General features: G+C 36.5%; 1 protein-coding gene across 1 annotated transcript in view; it reads left to right on the forward strand.

Moving 5' to 3' along the window:
- The window catches only part of ppwd1 (peptidylprolyl isomerase domain and WD repeat containing 1), a 44,446-nt gene that overhangs the window by 14,087 nt on the left and 6,919 nt on the right, over nt 1-23,440 (forward strand). Inside the window, exons 5-9 of the mRNA XM_061966028.1 lie at nt 6,585-7,032; nt 14,583-14,773; nt 14,845-15,034; nt 20,475-20,656; nt 20,719-20,800. Coding sequence (XP_061822012.1) covers nt 6,585-7,032; nt 14,583-14,773; nt 14,845-15,034; nt 20,475-20,656; nt 20,719-20,800 — 1,093 coding nt within the window. The remainder of the gene's footprint in view (nt 1-6,584; nt 7,033-14,582; nt 14,774-14,844; nt 15,035-20,474; nt 20,657-20,718; nt 20,801-23,440) is intronic.

Genomic DNA, 23,440 nt, shown 5'->3' on the forward strand with positions numbered 1-23,440 from the left:
ATTTTTGCCCGAGGATGTACAATTATGAAAGGTAGGTGTAAGTCAGACCTACATAGAGGCTTTTGTTTCATGTCTCTCCGACCTTCCTAGTGGGAGTTACAGGCAGTCTAGTTTTTTTTTTTCCTAGGGGGCGCTAGAGCGCAATTTTGAGTTTTGTGGTTCGGTTTTTAAAAAACAAAAAAGGCAATTTTTGCAGGTCCTGATGTGTGGGTCAAATATGGTGAGTTTTGAAGCATGTTAAGGGGGTCAAATTACAGCTCAAAGAGGCAAAAGTGACTGTTTTTAGTACTTTTTTGTCTTGAAGGGGGAATTGCCAACTTCCTGTTGATTTTTGCCCGAGGATGTACAATTATGAAAGGTAGGTGTAAGTGAGACCTACATAGAGGTTTTTGTTTCATGTCTCTCTGACCTTCCTAGTGGGAGTTACAGGCAGTCTAGTTTCTTTTTTTCCTAGGGGGCGCTAGAGCGCAATTTTGAGTTTTGTGGTTCGTTTTTTTTTTTGAAAAGGCAATTTTCGCAGGTCCTGATGTGTGAGTCAAATATGGTGAGTTTTGAAGCATGTTAAGGGGGTCAAATTACAGCTCAAAGAGGCAAAAGTGACTGTTTTTAGTACTTTTTTGTCTTGAAGGGGGAATTGGCAACTTCCTGTTGATTTTTGCCCGAGGATGTACAATTATGAAAGGTAGGTGTAAGTGAGACCTACATAGAGGTTTTTGTTTCATGTCTCTCCGACCTTCCTAGTGGGAGTTACAGGCAGTCTAGTTTTGTCTTTTTCCTAGGGGGCGCTAGAGCGCAATTTTGAGTTTTGTGGTTCGGTTTAAAAAAAAAAAAAAGGCAATTTTCGCAGGTCCTGATGTGTGGGTCAAATATGGTGAGTTTTGAAGCATGTTAAGGGGGTCAAATTACAGCTCAAAGAGGCAAAAGTGACTGTTTTTAGTACTTTTTTGTCTTGAAGGGGGAATTGCCAACTTCCTGTTGATTTTTGCCCGAGGATGTACAATTATGAAAGGTAGGTGTAAGTCAGACCTACATAGAGGTTTTTGTTTCATGTCTCTCCGACCTTCCTAGTGGGAGTTACAGGCAGTCTAGTTTTTTTTTTTTTCCTAGGGGGCGCTAGAGCGCAATTTTGAGTTTTGTGGTTCGTTTTTTTTTTTTGAAAAGGCAATTTTCGCAGGTCCTGATGTGTGGGTCAAATATGGTGAGTTTTGAAGCATGTTAAGGGGGTCAAATTACAGCTCAAAGAGGCAAAAGTGACTGTTTTTAGTACTTTTTTGTCTTGAAGGGGGAATTGCCAACTTCCTGTTGATTTTTGCCCGAGGATGTACAATTATGAAAGGTAGGTGTAAGTCAGACCTACATAGAGGTTTTTGTTTCATGTCTCTCCGACCTTCCTAGTGGGAGTTACAGGCAGTCTAGTTTTTTTCTTCTTCTAGGGGGTGCTAGAGCGCAATTTTGAGTTTTGTGGTTCGGTTTTTTTTTTTTAAAAAAAGGCAATTTTCGCAGGTCCTGATGTGTGGGTCAAATATGGTGAGTTTTGAAGCATGTTAAGGGGGTCAAATTACAGCTCAAAGAGGCAAAAGTGACTGTTTTTAGTACTTTTTTGTCTTGAAGGGGGAATTGCCAACTTCCTGTTGATTTTTGCCCGAGGATGTACAATTATGAAAGGTAGGTGTAAGTCAGACCTACATAGAGGCTTTTGTTTCATGTCTCTCCGACCTTCCTAGTGGGAGTTACAGGCAGTCTAGTTTTTTTTTTTTCCTAGGGGGCGCTAGAGCGCAATTTTGAGTTTTGTGGTTCGGTTTTTTTTTTTTTAAAAAGGCAATTTTCGCAGGTCCTGATGTGAGGGTCAAATATGGTGAGTTTTGAAGCATGTTAAGGGGGTCAAATTACAGCTCAAAGAGGCAAAAGTGACTGTTTTTAGTACTTTTTTGTCTTGAAGGGGGAATTGCCAACTTCCTGTTGATTTTTGCCCGAGGATGTACAATTATGAAAGGTAGGTGTAAGTCAGACCTACATAGAGGCTTTTGTTTCATGTCTCTCCGACCTTCCTAGTGGGAGTTACAGGCAGTCTAGTTTTTTTTTTTCCCTAGGGGGCGCTAGAGCGCAATTTTGAGTTTTGGTTCGTTTTTTTTTTTTTTTTAAAAAAGCAATTTTCGCAGGTCCTGATGTGTGGGTCAAATATGGTGAGTTTTGAAGCATGTTAAGGGGGTCAAATTACAGCTCAAAGAGGCAAAAGTGACTGTTTTTAGTACTTTTTTGTCTTGAAGGGGGAATTGCCAACTTCCTGTTGATTTTTGCCCGAGGATGTACAATTATGAAAGGTAGGTGTAAGTCAGACCTACATAGAGGTTTTTGTTTCATGTCTCTCCGACCTTCCTAGTGGGAGTTACAGGCAGTCTAGTTTTTGTTTTCCTAGGGGGCGCTAGAGCGCAATTTTGAGTTTTGTGGTTCGTTTTTTTTTTAAAAAGGCAATTTTCGCAGGTCCTGATGTGTGGGTATGGTGAGTTTTGAAGCATGTTAAGGGGGTCAAATTACAGCTCAAAGAGGCAAAAGTGACTGTTTTTAGTACTTTTTTGTCTTGAAGGGGGAATTGCCAACTTCCTGTTGATTTTTGCCCGAGGATGTACAATTATGAAAGGTAGGTGTAAGTCAGACCTACATAGAGGTTTTTGTTTCATGTCTCTCCGACCTTCCTAGTGGGAGTTACAGGCAGTCTAGTTTGTTTTTTTTCTCCTAGGGGGCGCTAGAGCGCAATTTTGAGTTTTGTGGTTCGTTTTTTTTTTTGAAAAGGCAATTTTCGCAGGTCCTGATGTGTGGGTCAAATATGGTGAGTTTTGAAGCATGTTAAGGGGGTCAAATTACAGCTCAAAGAGGCAAAAGTGACTGTTTTTAGTACTTTTTTGTCTTGAAGGGGGAATTGCCAACTTCCTGTTGATTTTTGCCCGAGGATGTACAATTATGAAAGGTAGGTGTAAGTCAGACCTACATAGAGGCTTTTGTTTCATGTCTCTCCGACCTTCCTAGTGGGAGTTACAGGCAGTCTAGTTTTTTTTTTTCCCTAGGGGGCGCTAGAGCGCAATTTTGAGTTTTGGTTCGTTTTTTTTTTTTTTTTAAAAAAGCAATTTTCGCAGGTCCTGATGTGTGGGTCAAATATGGTGAGTTTTGAAGCATGTTAAGGGGGTCAAATTACAGCTCAAAGAGGCAAAAGTGACTGTTTTTAGTACTTTTTTGTCTTGAAGGGGGAATTGCCAACTTCCTGTTGATTTTTGCCCGAGGATGTACAATTATGAAAGGTAGGTGTAAGTCAGACCTACATAGAGGCTTTTGTTTCATGTCTCTCCGACCTTCCTAGTGGGAGTTACAGGCAGTCTAGTTTTTTTTTTTTTCCTAGGGGGCGCTAGAGCGCAATTTTGAGTTTTGTGGTTCGGTTTTTTTTTTAAAAAAAAGGCAATTTTCGCAGGTCCTGATGTGTGGGTCAAATATGGTGAGTTTTGAAGCATGTTAAGGGGGTCAAATTACAGCTCAAAGAGGCAAAAGTGACTGTTTTTAGTACTTTTTTGTCTTGAAGGGGGAATTGCCAACTTCCTGTTGATTTTTGCCCGAGGATGTACAATTATGAAAGGTAGGTGTAAGTCAGACCTACATAGAGGCTTTTGTTTCATGTCTCTCCGACCTTCCTAGTGGGAGTTACAGGCAGTCTAGTTTTTTTTTTTTTCCTAGGGGGCGCTAGAGCGCAATTTTGAGTTTTGTGGTTCGTTTTTTTTTTTGAAAAGGCAATTTTCGCAGGTCCTGATGTGTGGGTCAAATATGGTGAGTTTTGAAGCATGTTAAGTGGGTCAAATTACAGTTTAATGTGGCGGCGGAAGAATAAAGAATAATAAAACCTTACAAATTCAATAGGTCCTTATGTCCCATTGCATAAGGACTCCTTTGGGAGTCCTTATACAATGGGCCATGCGGGCCCTAATAAAACCTTACAAATACAATAGGTCCTTATGTCCCATTGCATAAGGACTCCTTTGGGAGTCCTTATACAATGGGCCATGCGGGCCCTAATAAAACCTTACAAATACAATAGGTCCTTATGTCCCATTGCATAAGGACTCCTTTGGGAGTCCTTATACAATGGGCCATGCGGGCCCTAATAAAACCTTACAAATACAATAGGTCCTTATGTCCCATTGTATAAGGACTCCCTTTGGGAGTCCTTATACAATGGGCCATGCAGGCCCTAATAATAATAAATAATAATAGATTGTATTTGTAAAAAGCACTTTACATTGAGTAAACAACCTCAAAGTGCTACAGTGTATAAAAAAAGAAGAAAAAAAGATAATAAATAAAAACTAGAACAGCCAAATAACTAAAACTAGTATGCATATATCTAAAAAAAGGCTTTTTTAAAAGAAGGGTTTTTAAGCCTTTTTTAAAAGCTTCCACAGTCTGTGGTTCCCTCAGGTGGTCAGGGAGAGCGTTCCACAGACTGGGAGCGGCGGAGCAGAAAGCCCGGTCTCCCATTGTTCGTAGCTTTGTCCTCGGAGGTTGGAGGAGGTTAGCCTGTCCGGAGCGGAGGTGTCGTGTGAGTAGTTCTTTGAGGTAGAGGGGGGGCATTTCCATGGAGGCCCTGGTGGTTTAGTAGGGAGACTTTGAATTCAATCCTGAGTGGAACAGGAAGCCAGTGAAGGGATTTGAGAGTTGGTGTGATATGGTCATCAACAATACCATAATAATGCAATAATGCAATTCCAAAACCAAACCCGACCCAGCAACATTCAGAATAGCAATCAACAGAGAAATTGAGAGGACACACAAACATGACACAAAACAATCTAAAAGCAGTCAAACAAAAATGAATACTATCAACAACAGTATCAATATTAGTAACAATTTCAACATAGCAGTGATTAAAAATCCCTCATTGACATTATCTGTCAGGTTCAAACACTGATGACATCTATTAAACAAGACAAGAAGCAAGGAATTAAACAGAGACAGAATTAAATTGGTTCAATTGAGGAGAAACGTCTGGGCTGTACTCTTGTACAGTGTCCCACCACGCTCTGACGAAAGATTGTACGCCTCCTCTTTTATTTGGACTTTCCCTGATTACATGGCAACAGCTGTTTCTAAAGGAAGGGGGTCGTAAACAGCCGCTGCCTTTGGAGGTCACAAAACAGTTCAAAGAAAAGGTGCCTGGAGGGGGGTCAGGTCCTGCTTCCTCTCCGCTTTGTAGATCTTGGGTCAAGATATTTTGGTACCGGTACCAAAATGTATTTCGATACTTTTCTAAATAAAGGGGACCACAAAAAATGTCATTATTGTCTTTAAAAATGTTAGTGTACATGAAACATATGTTTATTATTGTAATTTAGTCCTTAAATAAAATAGACAACTTGTCTTTTAGTAGTAAGTAAACAAACAAAGACTCCTAATTAGTCGTATGCAGTAACATATTGTGTCATTTATACACCTATTATTTTGTACACATTATAAAGGACAAACTGTAAAAAATTGATTATTAATCTACTTGTTCATTTACTGTTAATATCTGCTTATTTTCTGTTTCACCATGTTCTACCTACACTTCTGTTAAAATGTAATAATCACTTATTCTTCTCTTCTTTGATACTTTACATTAGTTTTGGATGATACCACACATTTAGGTATGGATCCGATACCAAGTAGTTACAGGATCATACATTGGTCATATTCAAAGTCCTCATGTGTCCAGGGATGTATTTACTGACTTTATAAACATAATATGAATTTTTGTGATGCTAAAAAAATATCAATGTAATCGTAGTAGTATCAACTAGATACGCTCCTGTACTTGGTATCATTACAGTGGATGTCAGGTGTAGATCCACCCATGGCGTTTGTTTACATTATGACGCCGGTGAGCTATTGTATCCTCCTACGGTGTTTAGATATTCCTCGTCCTCCAGTGATAATGCTACTTGTAAGAAACTAAGTTTATTTGTCGCCATGGAGGCCAGGATTAGTGATTTAGAAGTGGCTAAAACACTGCAGACTGCGGATGGACTTTAGCCGCGAGCTAGGGTGTTTCAGTGTTATAACTTTATCTTTACTTTTTGCACCAAAAAAGTGTAAAAAGTGTCTACACACTGTGTCTGCTTGTAAGTACTCCGTGTGTGTGCACTGCGAAACATGCTCCTGCTCGTAAAACCAGCAATGTCATGACGTGACGAGTATAGTACCGTTTTTGATTCATTAGTACCGCGATACCGTACTAGTACCGGTAAACCGTACAACCCTAATATACACATGTCAGGTTCAAACACAGAACTCTTTATTAAACAAGACAAGAAGCAAGGAATCAAACAGAGACAGGATTCAATTTAGCTCATGAGGGGGGCGGGGACCTGTACTTTTTAGAGGCGGTATAGTACCGAATATGATTCATTAGTATGGCGGGACTATACTGGGACTACCGTTCAACCCTAGTGGATACACCTGAATATATCAGAGAAGGACCAACAGACAATAGTTAAAATAATCATTTATTTTGGTGTGTTTGTCTCATTTTCAACCGTCATTTGCGTTCATCCCTGATTTGTGTGTAGCTTCCACCCCGGGCAGAGCGAGTGGATCTACAATCCCGGCGACGCCATTTCCACGGTGGCCTGCTCCGAGAAGTCCACGGGAAAGATCTCCGTGTACGACGGGCGGGGCAGCGGTGAGCCCCTCCACGTCTTCGCCAAGATGCACTCCTCGCCGCTGTCCCAGATCCGCCTCAATGCCAAATTCCGGGTCATCGTCTCTGCCGACAAAGCGGGGATGCTGGAATACTGGACCGGTCTGCCCAACGAGTTCAGGTTCCCCAAATACGTGCAGTGGGAGTACAAGACGGACACGGACCTGTACGAGTTTGCCAAGAACAAAACCTACCCCACCAGTCTGGTCTTCTCCCCCGACGGCAAGAAGATGGCCACCATGGCGTCCGACCGGAAAGTCCGAATGTTCCGCTTCCTCACGGGGAAACTGATGAGAGTTTTTGATGAGTCCTTAACCGTGAGTATTCTTGCAGCGTTTATATAATGTAGTAACACCTTCAAAACAATATGTAATATGTGCAATATACACACTGCAAGTATATATATAATGTAGTAACAGACACCTTCATAACAATATGTAATATGTACAATATACACACTGCAGTTATATATATATATATATATATATATATATATATATATATATATATATATATATATATATATATATATATATATATATATATAGTAGTAATAGACACCTTCATAACAATATGTAATATACAAGTATATATATATATTTAATGTAGTAACAGACACCTTCATAACTATATGTAATATGTACAATATACACACTGCAAGTATATATATAATGTAGTAACACCTTCATAACAATATGTAATATATGTACAATATACACACTGCAAATATATATATAATGTAGTAACAGACACCTTCATAACAATATGTAATATGTACAATATACACACTGCAGTTATATATATATATATATATATATATATATATATATATATTGTAGTAATAGACACCTTCATAACAATATGTAATATACAAGTATATATATATATTTAATGTAGTAACAGACACCTTCATAACTATATGTAATATGTACAATATACACACTGCAAGTATATATATAATGTAGTAACACCTTCATAACAATATGTAATATATGTACAATATACACACTGCAAATATATATATAATGTAGTAACAGACACCTTCATAACAATATGTAATATGTACAATATACACACTGCAAGTATATATATAATGTAGTAACAGACACCTTCATAGCAATATGTAATATGTACAATATACACACTACAAGTGTATATATATAATGTAGTAACATACACCTTCATAGCAATATGTAATATGTACAATATACACACTGCAAGTATATATATAATGTAGTAACACCTTCATAACAATATGTAATATGTGCAATATACACACTGCAAGTACATACTGTATATAATGTAGTAACAGACACATTCATAACAATATGTAATATGTACAATATACACACTACAAGTATATATATAATGTAGTAACAGACACCTTCATAGCAATATGTAATATGTACAATATACACACTGCAATTATATATATAATGTAGTAACACCTTCATAACAATATGTAATATGTACAATATACACACTGCAAGTATATACTGTATATAATGTAGTAACAGACACCTTCATAACAATATGTAATATGTACAATATACACACTGCAAGTATATATATAATGTAGTAACAGACACCTTCATAACAATATGTAATTTGTACAATATACACACTACAAGTATATATATAATGTAGTAACAGACACCTTCATAACAATATGTAATATGTACAATATATACACTGCAAGTATATATATAATGTAGTAACAGACACCTTCATAACAATATGTAATATGTACAATATACACACTACAAGTATATATATAATGTAGTAACAGACACCTTCATAGCAATATGTAATATGTACAATATACACACTGCAAGTATATGTATAATGTAGTAACATACACCTTCATAACAATATGTAATATGTACAATATACACACTACAAGTATATATATAATGTAGTAACATACACCTTCATAGCAATATGTAATATGTACAATATACACACTGCAATTATTTATATATATTGTAGTATCACCTTCATAACAATATGTAATATGTACAATATACACACTGCAAGTATATACTGTATATAATGTAGTAACAGACACCTTCATAACAATATGTAATATGTACAATATACACACTGCAAGTCTATATATAATGTAGTAACAGACACCTTCATAATAATATGTAATATGTACAATATACACACTGCAAGTATATATATAATGTAGTAACAGACACCTTCATAGCAATATGTAATATGTACAATATACACACTGCAATTATATATATAATGTAGTAACACCTTCATAACAATATGTAATATGTACAATATACACACTACAAGTAAATATATATAATGTAGTAACAGACACCTTCATAATAATATGTAATATGTACAATATACACACTGCAAGTATATATATAATGTAGTAACAGACACCTTCATAACAATATGTAATATGTACAATATATACACTGCAAGTATATATATAATGTAGTAACAGACACCTTCATAACAATATGTAGTATGTACAATATACACACTGCAATTATTTATATATATTGTAGTAACACCTTCATAACAATATGTAATATGTACAATATACACACTGCAAGTATATACTGTATATAATGTAGTAACAGACACCTTCATAACAATATGTAATATGTACAATATACACACTGCAAGTATATATATAATGTAGTAACAGACACCTTCATAACAATATGTAATTTGTACAATATACACACTACAAGTATATATATAATGTAGTAACAGACACCTTCATAACAATATGTAATATGTACAATATATACACTGCAATTATATATATAATGTAGTAACACCTTCATAACAATATGTAATATGTACAATATACACACTGCAAGTATATACTGTATATAATGTAGTAACAGACACCTTCATAACAATATGTAATATGTACAATATACACACTGCAGTTATATATATATATATATATATATATATATATATATATATATATATATATATATATATATTGTAGTAATAGACACCTTAATAACAATATGTAATATGTACAATATACACACTGCAAGTATATATATAATGTAGTAACACCTTCATAACAATATGTAATATATGTACAATATACACACTGCAAGTATTTATATATAATGTAGTAACAGACACCTTCATAACAATATGTAATATGTACAATATACACACTGCAAGTACATATATATAATGTAGTAACAGACACCTTCATAATAATATGTAATATGTACAATATACACACTGCAAGTATATATATAATGTAGTAACAGACACCTTCATAGCAATATGTAATATGTACAATATACACACTACAAGTGTATATATATAATGTAGTAACATACACCTTCATAGCAATATGTAATATGTACAATATACACACTGCAATTATTTATATATATTGTAGTAACACCTTCATAACAATATGTAATATGTACAATATACACACTGCAAGTATATACTGTATATAATGTAGTAACAGACACCTTCATAACAATATGTAATATGTACAATATACACACTGCAAGTATATATATAATGTAGTAACAGACACCTTCATAACAATATGTAATTTGTACAATATACACACTACAAGTATATATATAATGTAGTAACAGACACCTTCATAACAATATGTAATATGTACAATATATACACTGCAAGTATATATATAATGTAGTAACAGACACCTTCATAACAATATGTAATATGTACAATATACACACTGCAGTTATATATATATATATATATATATATATATATATATATATATATATATTGTAGTAATAGACACCTTAATAACAATATGTAATATGTACAATATACACACTGCAAGTATATATATAATGTAGTAACACCTTCATAACAATATGTAATATATGTACAATATACACACTGCAAGTATTTATATATAATGTAGTAACAGACACCTTCATAACAATATGTAATATGTACAATATACACACTGCAAGTACATATATATAATGTAGTAACAGACACCTTCATAATAATATGTAATATGTACAATATACACACTGCAAGTATATATATAATGTAGTAACAGACACCTTCATAGCAATATGTAATATGTACAATATACACACTACAAGTGTATATATATAATGTAGTAACATACACCTTCATAGCAATATGTAATATGTACAATATACACACTGCAATTATTTATATATATTGTAGTAACACCTTCATAACAATATGTAATATGTACAATATACACACTGCAAGTATATACTGTATATAATGTAGTAACAGACACCTTCATAACAATATGTAATATGTACAATATACACACTGCAAGTATATATATAATGTAGTAACAGACACCTTCATAACAATATGTAATTTGTACAATATACACACTACAAGTATATATATAATGTAGTAACAGACACCTTCATAACAATATGTAATATGTACAATATATACACTGCAAGTATATATATAATGTAGTAACAGACACCTTCATAACAATATGTAATATGTACAATATACACACTACAAGTAAATATATATAATGTAGTAACAGACACCTTCATAATAATATGTAATATGTACAATATACACACTGCAAGTATATATATAATGTAGTAACAGACACCTTCATAGCAATATGTAATATGTACAATATACACACTACAAGTGTATATATATAATGTAGTAACATACACCTTCATAGCAATATGTAATATGTACAATATACACACTGCAAGTCTATATATAATGTAGTAACAGACACCTTCATAATAATATGTAATATGTACAATATACACACTGCAAGTATATATATAATGTAGTAACAGACACCTTCATAGCAATATGTAATATGTACAATATACACACTGCAGTTATATATATATATATATATATATATATATATATATATATATATATATATATATATATATATATATATATATATATATATATATATATATATATATATTGTAGTAATAGACACCTTCATAACAATATGTAATATACAAGTATATATATATATTTAATGTAGTAACAGACACCTTCATAACAATATGTAATATGTACAATACACACACTGCAAGTATATATATAATGTAGTAACAGACACCTTCATAGCAATATGTAATATGTACAATATACACACTGCAATTATATATGTAATGTAGTAACACCTTCATAACAATATGTAATATGTACAATATACACACTGTAAGTATATATATAATGTAGTAACAGACACCTTCATAACAATATGTAATATGTATAATATACACACTGCAAGTAAATATATATAATGTAGTAACAGACACCTTCATAACAATATGTAATATGTACAATATATACACTACAAGTAAATATATATAATGTAGTAACAGACACCTTCATAACAATATGTAATATGTACAATATACACACTGCAAGTATATATATAATGTAGTAACAGACACCTTCATAATAATATGTAATATGTACAATATACACACTGCAAGTATATATATAATGTAGTAACACCTTCATAACAATATGTAATATGTACAATATACACACTGCAAGTATATATATAATGTAGTAACAGACACCTTCATAACAATATGTAATATGTATAATATACACACTGCAAGTAACTATATATAATGTAGTAACAGACACCTTCATAACAATATGTAATATGTACAATATACACACTGCAAGTATATATATAATGTAGTAACAGACACCTTCATAACAATATGTAATATGTATAATATACACACTGCAAGTAACTATATATAATGTAGTAACAGACACCTTCATAACAATATGTAATATGTACAATATACACACTGCAAGTATATATATAATGTAAATAATAAATAAATGATAAATGGGTTGTACTTGTATAGCGCTTTTCTACCTTCAAGGTACTCAAAGCGCTTTGACACTACTTCCACATTTACCCATTCACACACACATTCACACACTGATGGAGGGAGCTGCCATGCAAGGCGCTACCAGCACCCATCAGGAGCAAGGGTGAAGTGTCTTGCTCAGGACACAACGGACATGACGAGGTTGGTACTAGGTGGGGATTGAACCAGGGACCCTCGGGTCGCGCACGGCCACTCTTCCACTGCGCCACGCCGTCCCTTCATGTAGTAACAGACACCTTCATAACAATATGTAATATGTACAATACACACACTACAAGTATATATATAATGTAGTAACATACACCTTCATAGCAATATGTAATATGTACAATATACACACTGCAATTATATATATATAATGTAGTAACACCTTCATAACAATATGTAATATGTACAATATACACACTGCAAGTATATATATAATGTAGTAACAGACACCTTCATAACTATATGTAATATGTACGATATACACACTGCAAGTATATATATAATGTAGTAACAGACACCTTCATAACTATATGTAATATGTACAATATACACACTACAAGTACTGTATATATATAATGTAGTAACAGACACCTTCATAACAATGTCATGACTTGGTCCTGGGGTTTAGTTTTTCTAGAAGGCAACGGAAAGTTGGCTCGGGCGAGACGGGAATGTGAGAACATATTTATTTAATTTTATCAAAAAAAAGTACAAAGGAAAAGCGCGCACAGTGGCGGAGAAACAACTTGGCTATGAAAACAAATACTTGCACAAAGGCAGAAACTATGAACAACAAAAAAACACTAACTGTGGCATTAATAAACAAAACTTACTTGGCATGGACAAAAGGAGCAGCGTGAACGATGGACATGAAAAAAGTGTCAGAAATGTGCAGAGCATAAATGTGGGATGTCACCAGAAAGACAAACTGAAAACAATGAACTTAAATACTACAGACATGATTAACGAAAACAGGTGCGTGACTCAAAATGTGAAACAGGTGCGTGACGTGACAGGTGAAAACTAATGGGTTGCTATGGTGACAAACAAGAGTGCACAATGAGTCCAAACGTGGAACAGGTGAAACTAATGGGTAATCATGGAAACAAGACAAGGGAGTGAAAAGCCAGAAACTAAAGAGTCCAATAACTAAACAAAACAAAACATGATTACACAGACATGACAAACAATATGTAATATGTACAATATACACACTACAAGTATATATATAATGTAGTAACATACACCTTCATAACAATATGTAATATGTACAATATACACACTGCAAGTATATATATATAATGTATATCTGATGGTTATTACTATCTACTTCACTAATTATAAATATATATATACCGGTATATATATATTGTTATCATTTGCGTACCGTATTTTTCAGAGTATAAGTCGCTCCGGAGTATAAGTCACACCGGCCGAAAATGCATAATAAAGAAGGAAAAAAACATATATAATTTTTTGGGGAAACGTATTTAATAAAAGCCAACAGCAAGAATAGACATTTGAAAGGCAATTTAAAATAAATGAAGAATAGTGAACAACAGGCTGAATAAGTGTACGTTATATGAGGCATAAATAACCAACTGGTATGTTAACGTAACATATTATGGTAAGAGTCATTCAAATAACTATAACATATAGAACATGCTATACGTTTACCAAACAATCTGTCACTCCTAATCGCTAAATCCCATGAAATCTTATACGTCTAGTCTCTTACGTGAATGACATCAATAATATTATAATGTGTTAATCATTTCACACATAAGTCGCTCCTGAGTATAAGTCGCACCCCCGGCCAAACTATGAAAAAAACTGCTACTTATAGTCCGGAAAATAAGGTATATGTTGTATCTGCTGATGTGTCCTAGTTGTCAAGGGAAAAAAGGCGATATCTACAGTATATACGCCAAAGATGGGTGGCTCTGTGGTTTCATCCCTCTCATCTTCCCCAGATGTTCACAGAGCTGCAGCAGATGAGGCAGCAGCTGCCCGACATGGAGTTCGGGAGGCGGATGGCGGTGGAGCGAGAACTGGAGAAGGTGGACGGCATCCGTCTGACCAACATCATCTTTGACGAAACGGGCCACTTCGTCTTGTACGGCACCATGCTGGGCATCAAGGTCATCAATGTGGAGACCAACAGGTGCGCCTCTTAGGCCAAAAAAAAAAAACAGCAGCCCAAATATCCCACCTTCTATTTTTTTTTGTTTCTAGATGCGTGCGGATCCTGGGGAAGCTGGAGAACATCCGCGTGATCCAGCTGAGCCTCTTCCAGGGCGTGGCGAAGGCCATGCAAGTGGCGCCCACCGTGGAGATGAAGGCGTCGGATAATCCCGCCCTGCAGAACGTCGAGCCCGACCCCACCGTCTTCTGCACCGCCTTCAAGAAGAACCGCTTCTACATGGTAAGGAATGGTGCAGGGAGGCTTGCGCAACATCATCATTTTTTTTTAACAAAAATACAAAAAAACGGTAGTAGTATTGTGTAATTTAAATAAATACACAGTAGTACCACTAGGTGTCAGTAGACCACATAGCTACACAGCACATGGTACTAGTCAAGCTGAGGTAGAAAAAGCCATAGACATGTTCTAAGGGTATGCAGCATGGAGCGCTACTGGCGCTGACGAGACGCAGGGCCGCCATCTTGGAGTGGTGATCAGTGCAATTCATTTGGCAGGAGCAATGAACTGTCAGCGCATTTAATTCATTTTACCTCGCTGAATACCACTGATTTTCACACACTTTTTTTGTCATACGTGTAGCTATGATAAAGGACACATGTTTTATTATTCATAGTTTGCTTAAAGGGGAACATTATCACCAGACCTATGTAAGCGTCAATATATACCTTGATGTTGCAGAAGAAGAAGAAAAAAAAAATTTTTTAACCGATTTCCGAACTCTTAATAGGTGAATTTTGGCGAATTAAACGCCTTTCTATTATTCGCTCTCACAACGTGACGTCACATCGGGAAGCAATCCGCCATTTTCTCAAACACCGAGTCAAATCAGCTCTGTTATTTTCCGTTTTTTTCGACTGTTTTCCGTACCTTGGAGACATCATGCCTCGTGGGTGTGTTGTCGGAGGGTGTAACAACACCAACAGGGACGGATTCAAGTTGCACCAGTGGCCCAAAGATGCCAAAGTGGCAAGAAATCGGACGAAATTTGTTCAAAATACGAGGGTGTGGGGAAAGCCGACGAAAATGGTCAGTCGTTTGTTCCGCACACTTTACCGACGAAAGCTATGCTACGACAGAGATGGCAAGAATGTGTGGATATCCTGCGACACTCAAAGCAGATGCATTTCCAACCATAAAGTCAAAGAAATCTGCCGCCAGACCCCCATTATATCTGCCGGAGTGTGTGAGCAATTCAGGGACAAAGGACCTCGCTAGCACGGCAAGCAATGGCGGCAGTTTGTTCCCGCAGACGAGCGAGCTAAACCCCCTGGATGTCTTGGCTCACACCGTCCCTTATGCCACCGAAGATGATCAAGAGAGGAATATCGACCCTAGCTTCCCTGGCCTGCTGACATCAACTCCAAAACTGGACAGATCAGCTTTCAGGAAAAGAGAGCGGATGAGGGTATGCCTACAGAATATATTAATTGATGAAAACTTTATTCATTACTCGCGGTTTTACGTAAATTATTATACATAAACTGTGTTTACCAATAATTTAGCTTAAAAACATTACAACACTTAAAAACAAACACATACCAATCGTTGGTTAGAAGGCGATCGCCGAATTCGTCCTCGCTTTCTCCCGTGTCGCTGGCTGTCGTGGCGTTTTCGTCGGTTTCGCTTGCATACGGTTCAAACCGATATGGCTCAATAGCTTCAGTTTCTTCTTCAATTTCGCTTAAGCCGCTGAAATCCGAGTCTGAATCCGAGCTAATGTCGCTACTTTGCTGTTCTATGCGCCATGTTTGTTTGTGTTGGCATCACTATGTGACGTCACAGGAAAATGGACGGGTGTATATAACGATGGTTAAAAATCAGGCACTTTGAAGCTTTTTTTTAGGGATATTGCGTGATGGGTAAAATTTTGAAAGAAACTTCGAAAAATAAAATAAGCCACTGGGAACTGATTTTTAATGGTTTTAACCCTTCTGAAATTGTGATAATGTTCCCTTTAAACAGTAATAGAATATTCTTATACAGGTAAAAGCCAGTAAATTAGAATATTTTGAAAAACTTGATTTATTTCAGTAATTGCATTCAAAAGGTGTAACTTGTACATTATATTTATTCATTGCACACAGACTGATGCATTCAAATGTTTATTTCATTTAATTTTGATGATTTGAAGTGGCAACAAATGAAAATCCAAAATTCCGTGTGTCACAAAATTAGAATATTACTTAAGGCTAATACAAAAAAGGGATTTTTAGAAATGTTGGCCAACTGAAAAGTATGAAAATGAAAAATATGAGCATGTACAATACTCAATACTTGGTTGGAGCTCCTTTTGCCTCAATTACTGCGTTAATGCGGCGTGGCATGGAGTCGATGAGTTTCTGGCACTGCTCAGGTGTTATGAGAGCCCAGGTTGCTCTGATAGTGGCCTTCAACTCTTCTGCGTTTTTGGGTCTGGCGTTCTGCATCTTCCTTTTCACAATACCCCACAGATTTTCTATGGGGCTAAGGTCAGGGGAGTTGGCGGGCCAATTTAGAACAGAAATACCATGGTCCGTAAACCAGGCACGGGTAGATTTTGCGCTGTGTGCAGGCGCCAAGTCCTGTTGGAACTTGAAATCTCCATCTCCATAGAGCAGGTCAGCAGCAGGAAGCATGAAGTGCTCTAAAACTTGCTGGTAGACGGCTGCGTTGACCCTGGATCTCAGGAAACAGAGTGGACCGACACCAGCAGATGACATGGCACCCCAAACCATCACTGATGGTGGAAACTTTACACTAGACTTCAGGCAACGTGGATCCTGTGCCTCTCCTGTCTTCCTCCAGACTCTGGGACCTCGATTTCCAAAGGAAATGCAAAATTTGCATGGTTGGGTGATGGTTTGGGGTGCCATGTCATCTGCTGGTGTCGGTCCACTCTGTTTCCTGAGATCCAGGGTCAACGCAGCCGTCTACCAGCAAGTTTTAGAGCACTTCATGCTTCCTGCTGCTGACCTGCTCTATGGAGATGGAGATTTCAAGTTCCAACAGGACTTGGCGCCTGCACACAGCGCAAAATCTACCCGTGCCTGGTTTACGGACCATGGTATTTCTGTTCTAAATTGGCCCGCCAACTCCCCTGACCTTAGCCCCATAGAAAATCTGTGGGGTATTGTGAAAAGGAAGATGCAGAATGCCAGACCCAAAAACGCAGAAGAGTTGAAGGCCACTATCAGAGCAACCTGGGCTCTCATAACACCTGAGCAGTGCCAGAAACTCATCGACTCCATGCCACGCCGCATTAACGCAGTAATTGAGGCAAAAGGAGCTCCAACCAAGTATCGAGTATTGTACATGCTCATATTTTTCATTTTCATACTTTTCAGTTGGCCAACATTTCTAAAAATCCCTTTTTTGTATTAGCCTTAAGTAATATTCTAATTTTGTGACACACGGAATTTTGGATTTTCATTTGTTGCCACTTCAAATCATCAAAATTAAATGAAATAAACATTTGAATGCATCAGTCTGTGTGCAATGAATAAATATAATGTACAAGTTACACCTTTTGAATGCAATTACTGAAATAAATCAAGTTTTTCAAAATATTCAAATTTACTGGCTTTTACCTGTATGCTATAAATGACCAGACGTCCCAAATCAAAACTGGGAATATAATCCCAGAGAAGGTATAGCTATTTTTAAGTCGAAGAAACAATATGATTAGGTTATATATACATGCGTATATCCTACATAAACAATGTATGAATACATTAGATATCTATATATCTTATAGACTGTAACTCTGTTGCTGCAGCAGCAGAGTTTGTTTTGTCTTGACACTTTGTATTACATTCTTCCCTTAAATGATCATGATTACTGTGATTGTTTTATATGTATTTTTTATGTATGTCGCTTTGGATAAAAGTGTCTGCCAAATACTTCAACATAAACACCTGAAAGTCTTTATATCAGCTAAAACCACCAATCTGTTTCACTGGATTCAGAATACAACCAAATTCTGTCTTACCCAACAATGTTAGTATTTGAATATTGTTACTGGAAGAATTATTCCTGGTTACAATTATACTGTTAAGAAAGTATTGTCTTATACTTTGCCTAAAATGAGAATGCATCATAATCAGTGGTGGCTGATGAATTTAGTTTTAGGTGGGGCTGAAAGTTTGTAAAGCAAACCCCTGTAGGGGGGTCATCCTCCCCCAGAAGATTTCTTTGTGATTTTCACATACAAATGATGCATTCTGGCGCATTCTGACAAAATAGAACATTTCATAGGTTTGCAGAGAACTATATACAATATGGTAATATTCTTTTCACAAAATACAACCAATAGTACGTTAATGTAAAATCTTACTTGTGAAAAGTAATCCCCCGATTCCTATTTTCAACAGTCCGCTCATTTGAGCAGGAAAACGCTGAACACCATCTTTGTTTTCTACCTGTCAACTGTCAGTTTAGCATCTTTGTTTTCTACCTGTCAACTGTCAGTTTAGCATCTTTGTTTTCTCCCTGTCAACTGTCAGTTTAGCATTTTTGTTTTCTCCCTGTCAACTGTCAGTTTAGCATCTTTGTTTTCTCCCTGTCAACTGTCAGTTTAGCATCTTTGATTTCTACCTGTCAACTGTCAGTTTAGCATCTTTGTTTTCTACCTGTCAACTGTCAGTTTAGCATCTTTGATTTCTACCTGTCAACTGTCAGTTTAGCATCTTTGTTTTCTACCTGTCAACTGTCAGTTTAGCATCTTTGTTTTTTTTCTGTCAACTGTCAGTTTAGCATTTTTGTTTTCTCCCTGTCAACTGTCAGTTTAGCATCTTTGTTTTCTACCTGTCAACTGTCAGTTTAGCGTCTTTCTTTTCTACCTGTCAACTGTCAGTTTAGCATCTTTCTTTTCTACCTGTCAACTGTCAGTTTAGCATCTTTCTTTTCTACCTGTCAACTGTCAGTTTAGCATCTTTGTTTTCTACCTGTCAACTGTCAGTTTAGCATCTTTGTTTTCTACCTGTCAACTGTCAGTTTAGCATCTTTGTTTTCTCCCTGTCAACTGTCAGTTTAGCATCTTTGTTTTCTCCCTGTCAACTGTCAGTTTAGCATTTTTGTTTTCTCCCTGTCAACTGTCAGTTTAGCATCTTTGTTTTCTACCTGTCAACTGTCAGTTTAGCAATTTTGTTTTCTCCCTGTCAACTGTCAGTTTAGCATCTTTGTTTTCTACCTGTCAACTGTCAGTTTAGCATCTTTGTTTTCTACCTGTCAACTACTCAGGGGCTGAGTGGTTAGAGTGTCCGCCCTAAAAAGGGTAGGTCGTGAGTTCAAACCCCGGCCGAGTCATACCAAAGACTATAAAAATGGGACCCATTGCCTCCCTGCTTGGCACTCAGCATCAAGGGTTGGAATTGGGGGTTAAATCACCAAAAATGATTCCCGGGCGCGGCCACCGCTGCCGCCCACTGCTCCCCTCACTTCCCAGGGGGTGATCAAGGGTGATGGGTCAAATGCAGGGAATAATTTCGCCACACCTAGTGTGTGTTTGACAGTCATTGCTACTTTAACTTTAACTGTCAGTTTAGGCTGCTCGCCGGCTTCTCATCACCACTTCAAGATGGCGGCCCAATTTCTCACGTCACAGCAGCCAATGCTGCGTCTACTTATAACATGTCTATGGAAAAAGCTGCCAACATCTCACCTTTTTTTTCACCTTTCAAAGTTCTCAAAGAGAGAACCGGAGGACACGAAGAGCGCCGACTCGGACCGAGACATCTTCAACGAGAAGCCCTCCAAGGAGGAGGTGATGGCCGCCACGCAGGCCGAGGGCCCCAAGAGAGTGTCGGACAGCGCCATCATCCACACCACCATGGGCGACATCCACATCAAGCTGTTCCCCGTGGAGTGGGTGACCTTTCACGGCCACCGCCCACTTTGAAGCGCTCTCTGACACGCTCTGCTCACAGGTGCCCAAAGACGGTGGAGAACTTCTGCGTCCACAGCAGGAACAGCTACTACAACGGACACATCTTCCACAGAGTCATCAAGGTGAGCGCCCACTCTCTCTCTCTCAATCCATCAAACTGGATTTCATTTCATACATAAAAGAAATGCACTTCACATTAGTTTTGGATGATACCACACATTTAGGTATCGATGCGATACCAAGTAGTTACAGGATCATACATTGGTCATATTCAAAGTCCTCATGTGTGCAGGGACGTATTTACTGACTTTATAAACATAATATACATTTAAAAAAAAAGGAAATATCGATGTAATCATAGTAGTATCGACTAGATACGCTTCTGTACTTGGTATCATTACAGTGGATGTCAGGTGTAGATCCACCCATGGCATTTGTTGACATTGTGACGGTGGTGAGCTATTGTATCCTCCTACGGTGTGTAGTGAAGCATGTTTAGATATTCCTCGTCCTCCAGTGATAATGATACTTGTAAGAAACTTACTTTATTTATCTGCTTATTTTCCATCTACACTTCTGTTAAAATGTAATAATCACTTATTCTTCTCTTCTTTGATACTTGACATTAGTTTTGGATGATACCACACATTTAGGTATACACTTTATTTAGATAATATGAATTTTTAAAAAAGGAAAAAAGATTTTGTGATGCTAAAAAATATCAATGTAATCGTAGTAGTATCGACTAGATATGCTCCTGTACTTGGTATCACTACAGTGGATGTAATGTATGCAAAGCATTTGTTGACATTGTGACGCCGTTGAGGTATTGTATCCTCCTACGGTGTGTAGTGAAGCATGTTTAGCTATTCCTCGTCCTCCAGTGATAATGATACTTGTAAGAAACTTACTTTATTTATCTGCTTATTTTCCGTTTCAACATGTTCTATCTACACTTCTGTTAAAATGTAATAATCCCTTATTCTTCTCTTCTTTGATACTTTACATTAGTTTCGGATGATACCACACATTTAGTTATCGATCCGATACCAAGTAGTTACAGGATCATACATTGGTCATATTCAAAGTCCTCATGTGTGCAGGGACGTATTTACTGACTTTATAAACATAATATACATTTAAAAAAAAGGAAATATCGATGTAATCATAGTAGTATCGACTAGATATGCTCCTGTACTTGGTATCATTACAGTGGATGTTTGTGTAGATCCACCCATGGCATTTGTTTACATTGTGACGCCGGTGAGCTATTGTATCCTCCTACGGTGTGTAGTGAAGCATGTTTAGCTATTCCTCGTCCTCCAGTGATAATGATACTTGTAAGAAACTTACTTTATTTATCTGCTTATTTTCCATCTACACTTCTGTTAAAATGTAATAATCACTTATTCTTCTCTTCTTTGATACTTCACATTAGTTTTGGATGATACCACACATTTAGGTATACACTTTATTTAGATAATATGAATTTTTAAAAAAGGAAAAAAGATTTTGTGATGCTAAAAAATATCAATGTAATCGTAGTAGTATCGACTAGATATGCTCCTGTACTTGGTATCACTACAGTGGATGTAATGTATGCAAAGCATTTGTTGACATTGTGACGCCGTTGAGGTATTGTATCCTCCTACGGTGTGTAGTGAAGCATGTTTAGCTATTCCTCGTCCTCCAGTGATAATGATACTTGTAAGAAACTTACTTTATTTATCTGCTTATTTCCCGTTTCAACATGTTCTATCTACACTTCTGTTAAAATGTAATAATCACTTATTCTTCTCTTCTTTGATACTTTACATTAGTTTCGGATGATACCACACATTTAGTTATCGATCCGATACCAAGTAGTTACAGGATCATACATTGGTCATATTCAAAGTCCTCATGTGTCCTGGGACGTATTTACTGACTTTATAAACATAATATACATTTAAAAAAAAGGAAATATCGATGTAATCATAGTAGTATCGACTAGATACACTATTGTACTTGGTATCATTACAGTGGATGTCGGGTATAGATCCACCCATGGCGTTTGTTTACATTGTGAAGCCAGTAAGCTATTGTATCCTCCTACGGTGTGTAGTGAAGCATGTTTAGCTATTCCTCGTCCTCCAGTGATAATGATACTTGTAAGAAACTTACTTTATTTATCTGCTTATTTTCCATCTACACTTCTGTTAAAATGTAATAATCACTTATTCTTCTCTTCTTTGATACTTGACATTAGTTTTGGATGATACCACACATTTAGTTATCGATCCGATACCAAGTAGTTACAGGATCATACATTGGTCATATTCAAAGTCCTCATGTGTGCAGGGACGTATTTACTGACTTTATAAACATAATATACATTTGAAAAAAAGGAAAAAAAATATTGATGTAATCATAGTAGTATCGACTAGATACACTATTGTACTTGGTATCATTACAGTGGATGTCGGGGGTAGATCCACCAGATGAAACCCTTGAAACATGAAAGAGTTCTTTGTGGAACTCCCTGCATGGGTTCTAGATGAAACCCTTGACAAACAAAAGGGTTCTTAGTGGAACTCCCTGTGTGGGTTCTAGATAAAACCCTTGAAACCTGAAAGGGTTCTTAGTGGAACTCCCTGCATGGGTTCTAGATGAAACCCTTGACAAACAAAAGGGTTCTTAGTGGAACTCCCTGCGTGGGTTCTAGATGAAAGTCTTGAAATACAAAAGGGTTCTTAGTGGAACTCCCTGTGTGGGTTCTAGAT

The sequence above is a fragment of the Nerophis lumbriciformis genome, linkage group LG11, assembly GCF_033978685.3.
Source record: "Nerophis lumbriciformis linkage group LG11, RoL_Nlum_v2.1, whole genome shotgun sequence".
NCBI lineage: Eukaryota > Metazoa > Chordata > Actinopteri > Syngnathiformes > Syngnathidae > Nerophis > Nerophis lumbriciformis.